The 18,978-nt window shown below is 36.2% G+C and overlaps 4 protein-coding genes and 1 non-coding gene across 7 annotated transcripts; 3 read left to right on the forward strand and 2 right to left on the reverse strand.

Annotated features, from left to right (window-relative positions):
- Positions 1-1,422: 1,422 nt before the first annotated feature.
- On the forward strand, positions 1,423-5,430 carry LOC108452050 (probable hexosyltransferase MUCI70). Of its 2 annotated transcripts, XM_017749782.2 has the most exons (10): positions 1,423-1,651; positions 1,751-1,997; positions 2,547-2,807; positions 2,930-3,143; positions 3,262-3,371; positions 3,460-3,659; positions 3,765-3,868; positions 4,078-4,265; positions 4,355-4,554; positions 5,006-5,430. In XM_017749782.2, the coding sequence occupies exons 2-10, from the start codon at positions 1,754-1,756 to the stop codon at positions 5,171-5,173; spliced, it is 1,689 nt and encodes a 562-aa protein (XP_017605271.1). In that variant the 5' UTR covers positions 1,423-1,651; positions 1,751-1,753; the 3' UTR covers positions 5,174-5,430. The 2 variants fall into 2 exon arrangements, with proteins under 2 accessions (XP_017605271.1, XP_017605272.1); XM_017749783.2 differs by having other exon boundaries at positions 1,423-1,997.
- Positions 5,431-7,233: 1,803 nt separating this feature from the next.
- Positions 7,234-8,005, forward strand: LOC108452010 (uncharacterized). Its single transcript, XM_017749738.2, has one exon. The coding sequence runs from the start codon at positions 7,398-7,400 to the stop codon at positions 7,845-7,847; it is 450 nt and encodes a 149-aa protein (XP_017605227.1). The 5' UTR covers positions 7,234-7,397; the 3' UTR covers positions 7,848-8,005.
- Positions 8,006-9,970: 1,965 nt separating this feature from the next.
- LOC108453024 (50S ribosomal protein L21, mitochondrial) lies at positions 9,971-11,879 on the forward strand. The gene is made up of 5 exons (XM_017750900.2): positions 9,971-10,540; positions 10,623-10,703; positions 10,961-11,062; positions 11,226-11,300; positions 11,405-11,879. The coding sequence occupies exons 1-5, from the start codon at positions 10,139-10,141 to the stop codon at positions 11,522-11,524; spliced, it is 780 nt and encodes a 259-aa protein (XP_017606389.1). The 5' UTR covers positions 9,971-10,138; the 3' UTR covers positions 11,525-11,879.
- LOC108453023 (callose synthase 11-like) lies at positions 11,871-18,932 on the reverse strand. 2 transcript variants are annotated; one of them, XM_017750899.2, is made up of 5 exons: positions 14,624-18,932; positions 12,737-14,434; positions 12,617-12,657; positions 12,445-12,529; positions 11,871-12,273 (listed from the first exon to the last, which is right to left on the reverse strand). In XM_017750899.2, exons 1-2 carry the CDS (start codon positions 18,267-18,269, stop codon positions 12,744-12,746), a joined length of 5,337 nt encoding a protein of 1,778 aa, XP_017606388.1. In that variant the 5' UTR covers positions 18,270-18,932; the 3' UTR covers positions 11,871-12,273; positions 12,445-12,529; positions 12,617-12,657; positions 12,737-12,743. The 2 variants fall into 2 exon arrangements, with proteins under 2 accessions (XP_017606388.1, XP_017606387.1); XM_017750898.2 differs by lacking the exon at positions 12,617-12,657.
- Positions 15,201-15,283, reverse strand: LOC128293631 (small nucleolar RNA J33). Its single transcript, XR_008283811.1, has one exon. It is a non-coding gene; the product is annotated as a small nucleolar RNA J33 (small nucleolar RNA).
- Positions 18,933-18,978: the final 46 nt, after the last annotated feature.

Raw genomic sequence — 18,978 nt, forward strand, 5'->3', positions numbered from 1 at the left:
TTATATTATTATTCTTGATGGTTTATGATAAATTTTGTTTCTACGATTATCTGGTTGTGGGATACCCAAACTCGATATGATAGGAATAGGTTTGCATTAAACAGGATTAAGAACATTACCTAACAACTAATTCCCACCAAAATGGAACTACATTTATTTCATGAAATTAATAATTATTAGAATTCTGAGGGCTTTTTTTAAAACATTTTTGATGCCGACAATAAAATTCCACTTGTTGAAAAAATGCAGACACGAGAATGGAGGTGTGAAAACGAAATGTTGCTTTACCGACCAAATATCATCATCATTATTTTCATTACAGTAGTATTTAAATGAGTTAATTTTTTGATACATGCTCCCGACTTTGATATATTATATCAATAAAATAAGTCTCTCAGGTTTGATTTATATTGAAGAACAATTCCTTCCAAAATTATGGATGCCTGGAAAGTGAAAACTATAACTAAAAACTGCATGACAATAGAGAAAAGAAAGTTAGTCCAATTTTTTTAATTTTTTAATTATTTAGTTAATTTTCGTCTCTACCTTTTAAAATTATATTATTTAGCAGATCATTCAAAAACTAGATAAAAATTAATATATGTTAATTTTATTGATGTGATATATCTGTGATGTATATCATGTTAATAATTAATTATTTTTAAATAAAAATATAAAAAATTTAATGATATTTTTGAATTAATGATTTTAAATTTTAAAAATTAATTAATTATTGATATGATATTCACGTATATGTCATATACCTAAAAAAACGTAAATTTAAACATGAAAAATTAAATGAAAAATTAAAATAAATTATTATGTGAAAGAGCTTTTTATTTATTTGTTTCTCATTTTAGCCCAACAAAAACAAACCTCAAAATTCAACAACAGAAAGCTAAGAACTTTGAAAATGTAGGAGACTCTTGGGGTTTGCAAGTTGGTTAATAAATAATAATTCATCCTTGAAATGATTTCATTGAAGTTATTATCCCGGTATAGTTAAAAGGGATAAAAACTTGCATTAAACTATTATTTTAATTCAATTAATTTCTACAGTCACTTTAAAAATATTTTGAATAAATTCCAAATCAATCTTTTTTATAGTAAATTGTGATTTTATGTAAAAAGAAAGACGACAAAAATATCTAGAAAAAAGGGGAAAATAGTAAATATAATATATCAGTTGAGAAACTGCTCAATTGTCTTTTTTTTTTTTTTTTCTAATGGAACCGACAAATTTGTTTGACTTACTGTAGGGTTTCGTTTTATTACAGAAGCCAGAAGTGAAGCATCACCGTCGGATTATTTGACATCATACGCACATGCGACAGATTAACCTATCAGGATTTAATTATACGTCACATTCATGTCATAAATTGGCATTATATATAATGAAATCTTCCTATTCTTTTTGCAATATCCACCTCCCACCAAGCCTTGTAATAACAAATATATATTACTAACTCCAAAATTGTGCTCTCAGATTTGATCAACAAACCAATCAAAGAACTGATAACCCAGATTCCTTTTTCTTTAAAATATCCAATATTTTTTGTATTATATTTTATCATTGAACTGCATTGGACTTCAATTAGGGTGGCGCTCCAAGAGTTGTGGGGGTGCTTGTTCATTTTGAAGTGGTGAAGTTGTAAGTTTAATACTTTTAATTTTTTTTGGTTGCGATGATGATTTTATGGAGTTAACCAGAATTTGATGAGAGGAATGAATTGCGGGTGTTTATAAATAGATAATGAGTGGAGGGTCATTGGGGATTCGTTCAGGGAGTTACGGCTCTTTGGACAAACAGCTGCAAAATGGTGTTTTGCCAATTCAAGTGCCGTCAGCAACAAAAACTAAGCCTTTTAAAACGTTCAAGGAAAAGGAGACATTCCTTCATTGGATATGTAAGTTTGCTGGCCGGAAAAAGGTTGGATCGCTGCTCCTTTGCGCCATCTCTGCTGCCATTTTTGTTTGGGTCTTATACCTTGGCAAAGGTTGGTTTTTTCTTTTCTATTCCCCCTTTAATTTCTCTTCATCATTGGATAGTTCACGGTAAATTCTAGGAATGAGCCGGTGGTGAATAGTGATCCTTAGGCATGCTGTTCTGAGTTCTGATATTTTGATGAAAGAAGTTTCATAATTTTGTTTAGTTTGTGTAGTAACATTGCTTAGAGGTTAATTGTAAAGCTATTATCTTTAGTGTGTTGGTTCTTGTTAGGGTGTTTGATTCTTGAATAAAGAAACGGGCATCTACAGCTTTGCTCACCGAATACAACTTGCGTACCCACTTTCTGTGGAAGAGAATAATGTTAATGATTCATCTCAATTGAATTGCTTTTCTTTGCTGTCAACCTTGGAATATATATATTTGATTCACTGTTTCTTATGATTTTTAAGTTCAAGCTCAAGGATATTCTTGTTTGCCCCACTCCCTGTTTTAGTTCTGGATAATTGGTCTTCAGCTCTAGCAGCTTGTAAAGAATCTGGGAATTTGTGAGGGTATGAGTATAAGAAATTTAAATGTATTGTGGCTTTGTTTACAGATGAAGTTCAGGGAAGTTACAATGTCCCTCTCCCTAAGGTAAATGATAGCTTGCCTCTAAATAATTCTAGATCTCCCCTGATAAATGGACTGCAAAATAGCCGCATACACAATTTGACATATTCACCAGTCGATGCGGAAGGATCTGAAGTGCCCCCACCTCCGTCGTATTTTCTGCGCTACACTCTTCCAGCAGAGCATCCATGCAATACTTTCACTTTACCCCCTCCACCAGCAGACAAAAAAAGAACCGGACCCCGCCGTATGTTGTCCTTTTCTTTGGCTTTATTTTCTCAATTTATTTGTTTTGGGTTTGGCATTTTGTTCGGGTTTTATCTCATTGAAACATAGTTTCTAACTTTTCTTTACTTGTTTATGACACAGCTTGTCCTGTATGTTACCTTTCTGTGGACGAAGCAGTTGCCTTGATGCCAAAAGTTCCATCATTTTCTCCGGTTCTTAAGAATTTAACATATATTTATGAGGAAAACTTAAATAAAGAGACAGAATTTGGAGGTTCGAACTTTGGTGGGTATCCTACTTTGAAGCAGCGTGATGATTCATATGACATACGAGAATCGATGAACGTGCATTGTGGGTATGGTTAAAATTTAAAAGACATGTTTTGCCATTCCTAATGTTTTTATTCATATTAATCTTTCTTTTCATTTTTTTCAATTTAGCATATTGATTGATGTGTAATGGGCATTTGCCAGATTTGTCAAAGGAACCAAACCTGGCCACGAGACTGGATTTGACATCGATAACAGTGATCTTCTTGAGATGGAGCAATGTCATGGAGTGGTTGTTGCATCAGCAATATTTGGTACTTAACTGTACCATATTTATTTTAGTGTTCAATTCCTATGTTGGAAGCCAATGAACTTTTATTGAATAATCCAATTCTTTTCCAGGAGCTTTTGATAACATGCTCCAACCAAAGAATATTAGTAAATATTCCGAGCAAACAGTCTGCTTCTATATGTTTGTTGACGAAGAAACAAAATCTGACTTGGAAACGGAACATGGTCTGAATGAGAGTAAGAAGATTGGATTATGGAGAATAGTTGTTGCGCATAATCTTCCTTACACTAATGGAAGCCGCAATGGAAAGGTAAGCATTTAAAATGCAAATGCTGATGAAATATCCCAAGTTTGGATCAACTTGATCCAACATATCCTTCCATATGTTAAAATACTCATGTTATGCCTATACCAGATCCCAAAGCTTCTACTGCATAGGCTGTTTCCGAATGCTCGTTTCTCTTTGTGGATTGATGGGAAGCTCCAGCTTCTTGTTGATCCGTATCAAATTCTTGAGAGGTACTTCCAAATTTATAAGATTTTTAGGTCTTATGTGATTAGATGATATTGGACGTGTGTCCATAATCACTTCTCGATAACTATCATCAGCACTGCGACGTTTCATGGTTTCTTGCCAACTTACAAATTCAGCTTTTAGTTGTGTCTTTCCGTTTTAGTGTGTTTAATTAATGTTTGTTTATTCTAACATTTTCAAGCTTTTCCTTTAGGTTCTTGTGGAGAAAAAATGCTACTTTTGCAATTTCTAGGCATTATATACGTTTTGATGTGTTTGAGGAAGCCGAGGCAAATAAAGCTGCTCATAAATACGATAATGCCTCCATTGACTTTCAGGTTGACTTCTATAAAAAAGAGGGTTTGACCCCATATTCCGAGGCTAAGCTTCCCATTACAAGTGGTAGGGTGGAAGATACTTGATCTTGTGTTCTTTATTTTATTTCTCGAACGTGCCTTGCATACGGTTTGCTCTAATGGCTGTCTCTGCAGATGTTCCCGAAGGATGTGCAATAATAAGGGAGCATGTTCCTATTAGCAACCTCTTCACTTGTCTTTGGTTCAATGAAATCGACCGTTTTACTTCCAGAGACCAACTTAGCTTTTCAACGGTAAGGGACAGGGTTGCAGCAAAGACGAATTGGATGGTGAATATGTTCTTGGATTGTGAAAGGCGCAACTTTGTCGTTCAGGTATTTATGTTCTGCTTTCTGAAGTTTCGCTTAAGGAATTTGGTACTAGAAAATAAACAGGTTGATCCCAGTTTCAGCTAATAGCCTTTCATTCGTTTGTGAAATTTCATGTTCTAATTTTCTTTGACGCCAATGGTAGAATCTCTGTATATCATAGCACTAGCAGCTATTAGTTTTCCATGAAGATTGATGAAGTTATAAAAATCCTCATTGAATCTCCAAATTTTCTAGATTTGATAACTCGTTCTGTCTTCCTGTTGATGCTTTGGAATATGATACCACTGTCATAACATCCATCTGAGCAAACATTCATTTCTTGCAATTGTATCATGATGAGCATGGCACGGTTGGTCGAATTTGCAGCTTACACATACATCAAATGTAAATCTTCGATTCTTTTTAGCAACTTATGTTGGTTTTAATTGGCTTCACCTCTCTCTCTTACTTGCAGCAACACCATAAAGGAGTTTTAGCGATGTTGGCTCAGATGGCTCCGCCTGCCATTTCTCCTCCCCCGCCACCGCTATCTTTGGCCAATAATCCGCCTAGGACATCATCACTAGAAATCGCAAGTGTTTCGCCAAAGCATAGAAGAGATTGGAGGGTAGGTTCAAGGTAAAAGTTTGATTGATATCAACTACCCTTCTTTCTTTCCTCAACATTCAGAAACCTTCATCGCCAACGGATTGGGAAATCATGCAAGAAAGTTGCAAGTTGTGTCCCATAAAAGATTACAGTTTTTCCAATATTATTAAACCTGCCCATTTTCATTCATTTTTTGTTGTATATAAAAATATAGTCCCAAATGATCATTAAGGTAACTCTTTTGTTGTTTCATTAAAAGTTTATAAAATTACTTTTGTATTCAGTTTTCAATGTGCTTTTCTTTTCTTATCCAACAAAACAGGTTTGAGAATGGACAAAGAAGGTGACAGCTAAAAAATCATAATAATGTTTGATCAAGTCAAAATCGCTTCCTTTATTGTCCAAATATAACTGACAACAATGAACCACAAACCACTATGATTTGGACAGAGGCAACAATCAATCACAAACTTTCTTCCCCAATAAGAGCAAAATCATTAAATTATCTACTTTTGAATTAACAACACATTGAATAAGAATTTGTCTAAAGAAGTTAAAATATGTTTATAGTTCCTATACTTTTCATACTTTAAAATTAAAAAAAAAAAGAAAAAAAAAAGAGTAATACTGTTCTTCATCTTGGTTCTTACACCTTCCACTATACAATCGAAACAATATCCCAAAGATACTTCATCTTCTTCTTCACTGATATTAAGTGTAGAAAGCTTTGAAAACGAAGCCTTAAAATTAAAATAAAAAACCTTAAATTCATTTCGTTTGTTGTAGTGTTTCATTGAAATCCCCTACTCATTTTCCAAAAACCCATACCAATGTTCCTCATCTTCTTATACCTTCCACCAATACAATCTCTTTCGGCTATTAAACCTGCAAAAATATAATATGTGGATGAACTTTCACAAATTTCGATTTATAAATTGGGGATTTCATCGATTAGAGGTCTTGAATAGAATTTGAGTTTCAAAGTTAGGGATTTCGTGGGTCGTAAGGGGAATTGGAAACGAGTTAGGGATTATCAATTTCGAGGATTCTTGATCAGTAACAGATGAAAAGACAACACGATTTTTCTGGATGGGATTAGAAGTATTACATTTAAATTCCACCAAGTATTATTAAATCGATAAATTTCATGTTAGCATAGACAATGGAAAATTTTAACAGAGTTATTAATGTATCACAATTTTTAAATTTAGGGATTAAATTCTTAAAACATGAAAAGCATAGGGACCAGAATCACATTTAAACCTTAAAATTTTCAATTTATTCTCTCATTTTTCACTTCTACATGGCAATGAATGAATAAAATTATATTTCCTATCAATTTTTAAGGATAAACTATAAAACTAGTTACTCAACTATTATATTATTTCTGTTTTGGTCACCAAGTTTAAAAATTTTATTTTACTCAATAATATTATCGAAATTTAATATTTTGATTACTCCTCCTTAAATCACTTATGGTGACCTTTTATTAGCATAATAATAAATTTAGCCTTTCAATGTTTACATAATCTATCAATTTAGTCCTAATTTTAAAGAATTCAATAAATTTAGCCCTTAACAAGTTTTTTTAAAATTTTTAAGAATAAAGACTCAATTGACAAAATATGTAAAGCTAAGGGCAAAGTTTGTTGATTTCTTTTAGATTTATGACTAAATTGATAGGATTTGCAAACATTAAAGAGCTAAATTAGTTATTATGCTGATAAATAAAAATCCAACAATAGTCATTTAATGGGAAGTGACTAAAATATTAAATTTTAATAATGTTAGTGACTAAAATAGAAATTTTTAAACTTAAGTGACAAACAAAAATATGGTAATAGTTGGGTGACTATTATTATAGTTTAACCATTTAATATTTCCTACTAAATATAAAAATTATATTTTCCATCTAAAAACATTAATGTTTCCTCTTGCTAATATTAAATTAACAATACAAAATGTACAGAGTACAAACTCTTTTTTACCTGTCGGCACTAATTAGAAAATGCCACGTGTCGATAAAAGACAAGCAGATTATTTTCATGTCTCAAAGCGGGTCCCGCCAGATCTTATCTTGGGTAAAAACCCAGCTCTGCAGAATCTTTAAAGCTAACGAGAAATCCTTTCTTCCTCTTCCTTTTCTTCTTCATAAGATGAGCTTGGGGTTAGGGTTTTAATTTAACTACAACCATGCCTGTTTTGCCTGACAATTAATAACCGTAGATCGAGTTTAGAAGGAAAAATACCCCACAAAAATGTCGATCACCACATCATCATCGTCAGCCTTCAAGCTGATCTGTCTCCTCCACTCGGCGGTCGCCTTATCAAGCGGTTCGCTCATGATGTTCGACATGAAGGGAATCTACACCTTCACCCACGGGATCGAGACCGCCACGAAACTCCTGGGCTCCTCCCCGCACGATCAGCTGTTGATCCGGACATCCGATTCTTTCTCGGGTTTGCTCCTGTTCGCGATTGGGTTCTTGCTGTTCATGGTCTCTTTTGTGAAAGACAAAAGCTTTCAATCCTTCTTTGCCAAAGGCTGCACGGTCTTGCATGTTATCGTGGCCATGTGGAGGTTCTGGTTCGAGAGAAGAGTGGAGGATTTGGCTTGGGATTGGCTTAGACAAACTGTTGGCGACATTTTATTGGGTCTCTCTTGGGTTTTCTTTTTGGTTTACTCTTGGAGAGAAAAGTATGATTAGGTTTAGGTCTATTTTTTTTTTCTTTTCTGCTTAAATTAAATTTACTCTTTTCTCTTTCCTGTTGCTGCTTCTGTTATTTGATTTTTATATTTTGTAATCTGTGAAAAGTGGAAGAAGGCAGCGGCCCCGTGTTTGCAAAGATTATAGCTTAGCCTAAATTTCACCTTCTTCATTATTCATTTTTTAGGTTTCATATTTGAATTAAGGTGGTTTTGATGTTAGTAGGATAAGGGGGTGGGGTCTTACATGAATGGTAGGTGTCACTATGTTTTGTTACTTTCATGCCCAAAATAGTTGATGGGCAAACACATACCCACCATAACGATACTGTCCGAAAGTTCAGAGCAGCATGTTCTGCCGGTGCAATCCAGAATGGGTACGAGATCTTCTAGGTGCCATCTTACTGAATTGATTAAGCAAGAACAGCAATGGAATTGCAAACAGAGCCAATCTACAAATGCAGACTCACACATGAGCATTCACCCAACAAAAGGTGCAAAATTAACATCAGCTTTTGTACAGTCTTATAAACTACCAATTACAGTTAACAAGATTGTCGCTTTTACTTGCTTGCGTAACCTATGAATCCATTCATATCCGCATTTAAAGAAATAACTACTGTTAAAAAGAGTTTTTACATCATATGCTGGAAACTATTATTTATCACAACCATAAATTATTACTTTTTTTAAAAAAATAAAATGTACTCAAACATTAGTATTTTTAACATCAATATTTTATTTGTTTAATTCAGGAGTACTTCTTCACAAATTTAGCAGAAATTACTTGAAAATTTTAAAAAAATTATATAAAATTTTAAACGTGGTATAGTCTTAGAGTGCTACATAGAGTGTTTTAATAATCAAACTAGTGATTAAACTGGTCAAACTATTAGTTTCTTATTCAATCGGTTTAATGGGTTCAATTGCTAGACTAACAATAATTAAATAATTAATTAAAATTTTATAAAAAATATTAAATTTGTTTAACCTGATCGACTACTAGTTTTTGTCCCAAATTTTTTTTATTTTTACCGGTTTCAAGTAGTTTCTGAGTCAATTAGTTCAATCTCTTTGTTTGTACTAGTAAACTGATGGTTCTCGTTCCAATCAATCTAACAAAATAATCTAGTCATATTTTAAGAACATTAGTCACATCATCAAATCTTGACGAAATCTAAATTCATATTTAATTGTCAAGTTCAAGTACTAAAATAAACAAAAATATATATAGATATCAACTTGAACTTAATTGTCAAGTTTAGATACTAAAATTTATATTAATATATGAATCAAGCCATAAAAATTAAAAATTAAATTAATATAACAAATTAACTCAAATTTAAATAATTCCAATTAAAATATGACATCAATTCGTAGCTCGAAATAATAAAATTTCAACTAAAGGTTAAAGTAGGTGTGTACCTTCCTCCTTCTCAACTTCTTTTCTTTTCTTTTTATTAAAAATTTTAATTTTCAATTTTATCCTTCTAATATATTTAAATTATACTTGATTTCTATATTTTTATAATTTTATTAATTAATTCAAATAGCGAATATAGTTAATTTTTCAATTAAAATATTACATGTTTATATATAATTTGAAAGTAGATTTGTAAATCTATAAAGTTGAGAGATTAAATTTTTAAAATAAAAGTTGGAAGATTAAATTTCAAATGTACGATGTGTAAAGATTTTGAGTAATGATTGTTTAAACCAATCGAGCTGACTAAAGTACTAGTCCAAGGAGAAGCTTCAGATCAATTAGCCCGCAAACCGGTACAAGCGAGAGAACTAGGCTAAAAAATCGATTGAAGAAGTTTTTTTTAAAATATTTTTATTTTTATGTTTTTAATAATTTATTTAATTAAACCATACAGATAAGAAACTTGATAAATTTGACAACCATTTAAGTTTTAAAAATTTTACATAAAATGTATTTAATCTTCAAAATTTTAATTTATAATTTTACACAAATAAATATAAAATGTTTAATCTAAATATATTTAATTGAAAATTTTAACCCAAATATATTACAACCCTAAATAACCCTAAAATGATATAAAAATTTTAAAGCTTAATTAACACTTCATCCAGTTCACAAGTAAAAAAATAATCCTAATTTATATGCGATAATATTAAATACATAGCAGATTCAAAATTACAGTGTTGCTTCAAAAAAAAAAAAAAGAGGTGATAGTTTCACCCAGCTAAAGTGTCAAACCCTAGCCTGAGCTCTTAAACCTGAAAAAAAAAAAAAAGAAAAGAAAAGGGATCCAGCGTCAAGTTTTCATGGCTCATCGACGGTGCCTTCTATCACTGGCCCGCCACGCCACGGCTATCATTTCTCAGAAAAAGATGCCGCCTCTGTCCGCCGTCGAAGTCCTAACCCGAAAACCGAATCCGGCAATAACCATCCCCAATTCGGAGCTCTCATGGTTTAGCCTCTGGTCCCATTCTCGTCACTTCTCATCCAGCAAAAGCGAAGATAGCGAGACCGAAGTGGAAGTGGAAATGGAGGAGGCCAGCGATGTGGAAGCAGAGCACGACAACGCGGCATCGGATTTAGGTAGGGATTACTCGCCTGTGGAGAAGGAGGCGGAGGCTGCTGCTATTGGGTACAAAGTGCTGGGCCCTCTCCAGCGTTCCGACCGGGTATTCAAAGATTATGAGCCAGTTTTCGCAGTGGTTCAGGTATGTAATTGATTGGGTTTTTGTTTTAATTGTCGAAAACATTGGAGATTATTTATTAATTTCTGTTTTTCTTTTTTCAAAGATTGGATCGCACCAGTTTAAGGTGAGCAACGGAGATTCAATTTTCACGGAGAGATTGAAATTCTGCGAAGTCAATGACAAGGTAAGTTTAGTTCTTCATTCTGCTTATCGAAGAAGATTTGTATTGGATAAATCTTTTTGAACGTTTAATATGAATTTTTTGCATACAAATGAGAGTTTGGGTAAGAAGTTTATCTTGTTCATTAAATTTGATCTTCATGTGTGTCAATTAACTGTCGGTAGCTTTCATCATGTCTTAACCTCGTGTGTTAGAATTTCAACTAGTAAACGGTTCCCTGAATTATGCTCTTCTATGGGTGTCTAATGTCTCTATTGCAGTTGATTTTGAACAAGGTCCTCTTGCTGGGATCACCTACCCAAACTATTATCGGTAGGCCTATACTTCCGGATGCAGCTGTTCATGCTGTTGTCGAGGAGCATGTAAGCTTTGCTTTGATCTTCGTCTCTCTACACCTTACTGTTTTTTCCCATAGCTTCAGTTGGTTTTTGGTCTCCAGATCATTTGCTTCTCTAAAATATTGCATTAGCATTCATTCATTGGACACATATATTTTCTTATTGCATTGTATTCTTCTTCTGTCAGGCATTAGATGCTAAGGTGATTATTTTTAAGAAAAAGAGAAGGAAGAATTACCGTCGAACCAAAGGACATCGTCAGGTATGCCTGCCAAGGGCCATTTCTTGCCATTCACTGTAGTTTTGTTCGTTGAACCCGACTGCATTTGAATTTGATATTTCTTGATTGTTGTTGTTATGTGTCAGGAACTGACTAAGTTGAGAATAACCGATATACAAGGAATTGAAAAACAAGAAATCAAAACCGATGGGAAGCCACTAAAGGCAGCTGTTAAGAATCCAGAGAAGATTGCTGCTGCTGTTTGAGATGGATTTTCTTCCATGGCTTGGTTTTGCAAATAATGGCTGCTCACGTTTTCAATCTCACGATTACACGATCTTTATACCAGTGGAGATTGTCAACGCACATTGTTCCTGCGAAGCAAAAAATTTACCATCCACCTTTGTGGCATTGAAGTGTATGCCCCTGCTAATTTTAGCTTTTGTATTGAAGCAGCCCTGTTCACTAACTAAATTGATGCAATTTTTTGCTGCAATTATAGCTAATTATTCTCTCTGTACAATTAACTCTGTATTTTAATTTTTAACTGTTCTGGGAACACGTGTAGCTTGGAATTGGAACATTGAATTTGTAGGTTAAATGTGAAAAACGTTATAGAAACTTTATGAACTTATTCAAACTATACATAAATAACTTGCAAGATTTGAAGCTAACTTTATTACCACCAACAACAACAAAAAAAAAAAAAAAATCTTAAACTAACGTAATTCTTTTGCCTAGATTAGAAATGAATCGAGGTCAACAGGAAAGGGAAGATTAGGATATGGAATCATAGTCCTCGGCTGCAATGGTATCAAAGCAAAGCACGAGTGACACAGGATGTGTGTTATTTTATAGTCCAAAATTTCTTTACATTTGATTCCTTGAAAGCTTCAAGCTCTACCCTTTTTTCTCAACAAAGTCCATATCTCATTTCCGGTCAGCAATATTGCTTTTTTATCTCAGGGCAGAGCCAAGGCCCCAAGACAGCACAGAGTTCTTCATTTAAACATGTCTGCATAACAAATGAACGAATGGAGATATATAATCAGATAACAAGGGAAAGAAATCAAGATGAAAACCAGTCTTCATCTTAATCTAAAGAAAAAATGAATCATATTGTCAGATCCCAATTTGTCAAGATTCCAACAATGTGTTTTAGATACGCCAAAATACGAAAGCTTACGAGGTTACTCCAAGATCATCCACTGCTAATCACTAACTGATGCCAGGACAAGATTTCAAGCAAGTGGAGAATGTGCGGGTCATAGCTGCAAAAACATATTTGTCAAACACAACACGCACAATTTTGCTCGCATAAAAAAACTTCGGCAAATTCAACTTGAGTTGAAACATACATTTACACAAAACAAAACGTGCCATCCAGAGCAAACGCCAACTATACATGCATAGACAGAACAAATATTACTGGGCAATAAAAGCAAATGTTTAAACTGAACTATGGATAAAAATGTTACCTTAACATCATGCTGTGGACTTTTTGCCGGAAATAATGCGAGAAATCTGCAAACCTCTGCTGAATGCCTCATTGAATAAGATTCTTGTCTGCATGGCTTGGAATCCAGGCAACCACGATACCAATGCCACAGGAGCTATGACAATCAATCCAAACAACAGATCATAAAGCCGTGCCAAGGAAACTACAGTATCCCACACCACAGTGGATTGCAGAAAAGGTCTAAGAACTTGGGCAATTGATATCAGACCCCATCCCGTAGGAATGAATGCCAAAAGACTTGTAACGAGATCAGTAAACTTAAACGGAGTGAACTCTAGCAATAAGACAATCACAAGCACCGTAAGTACAATGACTACAAGCTGAACAACTCGATAGTAGATGTGCTTTTTGGCAGCAAATTTGTCTTGAGCATATGCTATAACCACATAGATCCCAACAGCCACAATCATGAATGTCCAAGATACCAGGTAAACAGCTACACTGGTGCTCTTGCCAGCAATGCCCAACTGATACACAATACCGTACTGGAAGAAGAAGAAGCGAAGGTCTAAAATTATCTCTAGAAGCTTTCCCCACAGACCGGTTGTTCTTAAATGGTCTTGTTCCTCGTACCACCATATTTCCCAGCTCTTATTGGCTTCTGAAGCTGCACCACCACTAGACCATATCCAATTTATAAAATCGTCAAAATCATAGACTGTCTTCAGCCAATCGAAGCCAGACGGGTTGAATACAAAAGGGGACATTATCCATGACACAACAAGGAACCAACTTGAAATGGTCAATGCTATATAAACAAATGAATCCTTAGCGAGTGGGCTATAAGAAGCATACACTGCTAGAATAACACCAAGCTCAATTGCCTTGACAAAATGACTTCGAGCATAAAGTCTATAATTTTCTGCAAAGCGCTTATGCTCAACCACAAAACCACGTCCAGTGGCTCGGTATTTGGCCCCCCCATGAAGGATGGTCCGACCAAAGAAATGGGTTCGAGTTCCCATAGAGAAAGTGAAAAAAAGTGATGCCAGCTGCAACTGCATTTTCAAGAAGTCCCAAATTGCTGGAAGAAACCCATGTTCAAGAGAGTTCTCGACAACCATTGGAAGGGCAGTGAACAGACCAAGCTGTATTACGAACTGCTGATTCAAGATTGTTCCAACAGCCTCACTGCTGATACTTTGATTCTTGGCTCCACCTTCAACACCACTAAGGGCGAGATAAAGGCGACCCCATAAAAATGTATAAACAGTCAGTACAACCACCATTGTGTTAAAGTAGTGCCCAACAGTTGAGAAGAAAAAAGAAAACATCCGAAAGAAGTCCAACCTATGACCCAACCGGTAGACATCTCTACTTAATACCTGCTCACCATTGCCACTTGCAACCTTGGCCTCAAACATAGATATCTGATTCAATCCCACATCCCTTCCTTTACCCACCTGTATATATTCATGGTGAGTTACATTACCACCTCTCAAAGTGCAGTTGAAGCCTGCAAATATGTCCTCACTGATATTAATCACCCTAGAAGCTTTACTAATTCCACCCCTAGTCAAGAACCAGAATCGATCAAACACATCTGGGTGACCGTAGTGCATTCTCACCTTCAACGGGTTAGCTAGAACACGCTGACCAAGGGTCACAAAACTTGTTTCTTGAGCAGACATAAACCGTGCAAGTGATGAAACCGAACCTATTAATAAAATGAATTAGATCAATAAGTATGGTATAGAATGCATACAACAAATAGAAATTAAAAATATATTTAACATTATAATATACAAAATGTTTATAATATATATAAGAAATAGATATAATATATAAATAAATTGAACACAACTTGTTTTCTAAGACATAAACCAAGCAAGTGACCAAATCGAACCTGTGAAGACATTCTCACGAACTCCAAGAATAGTTGGCTTCCTAATACCATAATTGGTCTTGAACTCCTCCAACAAATTCCGCATCTTCAGTGCTTCCTCGAAATAATTGTCTTGATTCATGTCAATGGTCTGAATTGCATCACCTCGAGTGAAAATTATGGCATGATTCTGGTTCTCCGGTTTTCCCTCCCCAAGTTTCAAGGGTCCTGGCAACCTAATGCGATAAATCTCTACCTCCCTCTGCAGCTGTTGATCATACTTCACTAGAACAGAGTAATACTCAACCTCATTTCTCCCTAACTCAACCTCATCTACATATGCAACTCGAAGAGCTTCATTGTTTTTCATCAAAAACAGAATTTCCTCAGCATGGCTCTCTCCCTTAGCCTTTTGTCGTCCATACAATTGGCAGGTGACTACATAGGTGAATTTCATTAAAGCAAATCCATACTCATGTCCCTTGAACAACAAACTTACACCACTAACCGCTCGGTTAAATTTCTTTGCAGCCGGCAGCTTAATAGCATCACGATTTCTGTTGTTTAAAGAATGATGTGTAGCAATTTCTTGTGTTCCCATTCGTATGTCCATCTCAGATGCTGAATCAAGAAACGAAAGCATTTTAAGAGCCCTGTAGTAATACATCATTCCCCTAACTGTACGAGATAATGTCTGTCCTCTATATGATGCCCAAAGGCGAAGATCCCTCAGCTTTTCTCTCCAAATATCATCTTCATCATCATCCATCCCTTCCCTACGCATCCGCTCTATAAAATTTCTCCACTCATCCTCATATATCTTTTGAAGATAAAACAACGTAGAAATTCCATCTTCATTTTCATCTTGAAGCATCCCTTTCTTATACAAAACATCTTCATCATAGTACGGAGTCAAAACACTGAAAGCCATCATTTTCTCGACGTTAGGGGCATGAGGCATGTTCATGAACAATGAGTTGCTAAAGAAAGCAATGCGCCTCCTAGCCTCCAGATTCAGGGGAACATTATGCATTGAATCCTTCGAAGTAAGAATTGTTTGCAAACGCCTCAGCTGCTTATAGAAATCCGCATCCTCAGCATCAGGAATGTTGATAGCGTTCTCAAAAAGCAGACCTTCATCAGCTGCCACATTTTTGGGTGCCAAACCTTCCTCCATCAACTCATAAGTGGGTTTCTGCATCTTAGGGAATTCTCGAACACAAAGTTCATAGAGTGCCTGTAATAGATTTACCGTCTGACTTAGATCATTTTTCTGTTTCACTAGAAGATCAATAAGTGATACTAGCTTGCCATGAATTTTCTGTAGCACAGCCATCTTGTATGATGCAGTTAACTGCCCGTTCTGCACGCAGAAGTCTATCTTCTTGAACAATGTTAAGACTATGTTATACTCTTCTGTACCATATCTAATGAGGGTAAGAAGCACATGCTTGATGCTGTCATAAGCTTCAATAACAGCACACCGCCCATACTCATTCTTGCATATCTTCACCCAAAGCCAAAAGTCAGGTGCATCTGCCAGCTCTTTTGCCTGACTGAGAGCAAGAAGAAACTCATTGCAGAGGAGAAAACAAGGCCATCGAATTACCCTAATATTCCAACAATTAGGTGGCAGTTCCATGAGCTCAACTTCTCCATCACTAATGAGATCTTCCTCCCTCAAAGTAATAATTACTTCATTCCATATCAAAGCAAACCTTGTTGCTTCCACTTGGCTTGATTCAATCTTCTTGTACGGCTGACCAAGTCCATATCTAAGCTTCAGTCGATGAATTGCATCACGGAATTTCTTCACCAGTGTTGCTTTGGGACTCAGCAGCTGATCCTCAGGCATAAGATTAAACTGCATTGCACTTGCAAAGAACTGAAACCTAAGCCTAAGCTGCTCCATATTCCTGATTTCACCCAAATGAGAAAACAACCCATTCGTCGCACCCACAAAGGACGAAAAAACCAAATACCAGATTTGCAAATCTACAAAATAGATGAGAACAACAGGCGTCCACAGCAACATAACAGCAACTCTATTACTATTACCAAAAAACTGATGCCAGTTATAACTTATATTAGGAAGATTCAAAAGCACCTTTGTAGGACCAACCAGGGGCTTTATTTGAAGAAAATAACTGAATGAGAACTTCCAAAGCAATACCACAATCCAAAACAAAGTGTACCTGATATTATCAACTAAACCTTCCCTCAGACCACGTCCAACGAAAGTCCGAGTATGAAACCACCATGTCAACCAAGAGACCACCATCCAATCCAACCCTTCAATCCAATTCCTAACCCAAGGAATCACAAAAAACAATATAGACAACATCTCCGGAATAAGATACACAAAGACAGCCTCGAGAAAAGTAACAATCCTTCGGTTTGCTTCCGAAGACCAGCCCCTATCAGCATTCTTCTGACTCCAAATCCTCTGATAGAAAACTGCAAACACAACAATCCAAGTCAAAGCAGCCATACTCTTCAATACCATCCGTATTCCCAGCCACACCCTCTCCTTTGATACCAAACTGTACTGAGTCCCAGCATCAAGCACTGACTGCCAAAACCGAAGACCGGCCCATGTTATAAAAACCGTCAACAAGTCCACCTGAACATCCCTTTCCTTCAAAGCATCCCAGGGGAACTTCTTCCCCGTCCAAGCAACAATAATGGAAGCCTGTAAAAATAGAATTAATAGAATCCACAGTCGATCAAAGCTCCTAAACACATTCCAAAATGATCGTTGCTCGACAAACCCAGTTTTCCCAACTCTTTCAGTCTTTGGTGCCGTATCAAAGAAATTACACCCATAATTAATCGGCCATTTCAAGGTCTTAAAACACCTTCTACTCCAGAAATACTCGTTTATATCATCGTAATTTCTCCAAGCCGAATGCGGCGCAGTTCCGTCCCTGCTGTTCTCTACTTCCGTTTTAATCGTTCGGTAAAATGGCATAACGATGGATTTCAAGAAAGCACAGTCACCTGAAATCGAAGGCACGAAGGGCCTCCCGGTAAAGTCATCGATGTGTTGATCCAGAAACTTGGTTAATTCCATCGCCATGTGGTGGTAAATGTAAGAGAGGAGCTCCGGACAGAAGCGGAGATTGGCGGCTTCTCCCCAGATTAAGAGGTACAGTGAAACGTAGAGGAGCTCCCGGGTTGGGTTGTAACTGTTTCCCCGGCGCGAGGGGAGGTGGACGTGGGGTTTGACGCGGAGGAAAGAGCACCATGACGTGTAGTTGTGAAGCAACTTCTTGCGAAAACTTTGGAGGACGCCGCGGTCGACTTCGTCGGGGTTCGCAGGAGGCGGTTGTAGGCGCATTTGGGAGTTGGCTAAGTGGAGGACGAGGTTTTCTCTTTGGTTCCGAACGTTGTCGTTTTGGAAACCGAAGGAGACGCCTAACCAGTCCATCAGGTCCATGTTTGGCGCCAACGTTACGAACGGTGGTTTCGGAAGGTTTAAAACCGGACGTAACAGGGCCGACGCGACGGCGCGTACTTCCGGGTATCGAAGCGACGGGTGGTCTGCTATAAGGTCGTGGACAGGGATTATGTTGTAAACCTGTTGCATAGGCGGCGGCGGCGGCTGCGAGCGTGGGTTTGCACCACGGCCGCGCGTGGGAACAGGGCGTTGCCTTAAAGTAGTCATAATTTACTTCTCGTTTTCCTTAATCCACTTCAAAACATCCCTTTCTCCATTCTTGCTGTTCATGCAAACGCAGAAAGACTGAAGCTTTACTCTTCTTTTTTCCTGAGAGGAGCCAGACAGAGAGAATCTCTTAAGTGAAAAAGCGATTAAAAAAAAAAGGAACCATGCGACTTTGAGAGAAATGAAGTGGCTGATCAAAAGGGCGAAAGGGATCTTTATTTTTAGGTACCTAAAGTAAGTTTTTATGTTATTTCAGATCATTCTCAATTTGAATATTTCATCTCAGATAATTCTGAATTTGACTATTTTTTATTTTATTTGAAATAAAAATCTTACCAAATAAATAAAACCGACGGTGAAATTTTAAATATCTTATCGATAGATAATACACAAAAGCAAGGGATGATTCCTTTGTAGAAAATGTAGATCCAGATGCAGAAGCCGTGAGTGAGAAGCACGGCGGTAGATCCACTTGTCTTTGATTGGAAATCATTTGCCACCACAACACAAATTCACCCTCTTCATTTTTTATTTAGTTTGAAAGTGGGACCTTAGGGTTTGGCAATGTTGTAACGGAACGTAACTTACTGGAACTAGAAACCAGAGGGGCAACCGTTGAGATGATTTATTTTATGGAATTCCACCACCAAATCAAAAGACATCCTTGCTTTGATTTTAGTGGGGCTTTAATTAATGTATTATTCAGAAA

The sequence above is a fragment of the Gossypium arboreum genome, chromosome 5, assembly GCF_025698485.1.
Source record: "Gossypium arboreum isolate Shixiya-1 chromosome 5, ASM2569848v2, whole genome shotgun sequence".
NCBI lineage: Eukaryota > Viridiplantae > Streptophyta > Magnoliopsida > Malvales > Malvaceae > Gossypium > Gossypium arboreum.

Bases quoted from the DNA above. Each gene is read 5' to 3' on its own strand.
- LOC108452050 (XM_017749783.2), top strand. From the start codon at position 1,754: ATGAGTGGAGGGTCATTGGGGATTCGTTCAGGGAGTTACGGCTCTTTG. The intron at 3,660-3,764 runs GTAAGCATTTAA...TGCCTATACCAG, and splicing joins ATGGAAGCCGCAATGGAAAG to ATCCCAAAGCTTCTACTGCA. The intron at 4,555-5,005 runs GTATTTATGTTC...TCTTACTTGCAG, and splicing joins GGCGCAACTTTGTCGTTCAG to CAACACCATAAAGGAGTTTT.
- LOC108452010 (XM_017749738.2), top strand. From the start codon at position 7,398: ATGTCGATCACCACATCATCATCGTCAGCCTTCAAGCTGATCTGTCTC.
- LOC108453023 (XM_017750898.2), bottom strand. From the start codon at position 18,269: ATGACTACTTTAAGGCAACGCCCTGTTCCCACGCGCGGCCGTGGTGCA. The intron at 14,435-14,623 runs GTTCGATTTGGT...TTTTATTAATAG, and splicing joins TCGTGAGAATGTCTTCACAG to GTTCGGTTTCATCACTTGCA.
- LOC108453024 (XM_017750900.2), top strand. From the start codon at position 10,139: ATGGCTCATCGACGGTGCCTTCTATCACTGGCCCGCCACGCCACGGCT. The intron at 10,704-10,960 runs GTAAGTTTAGTT...TCTCTATTGCAG, and splicing joins TCTGCGAAGTCAATGACAAG to TTGATTTTGAACAAGGTCCT. The intron at 11,063-11,225 runs GTAAGCTTTGCT...TTCTTCTGTCAG, and splicing joins ATGCTGTTGTCGAGGAGCAT to GCATTAGATGCTAAGGTGAT.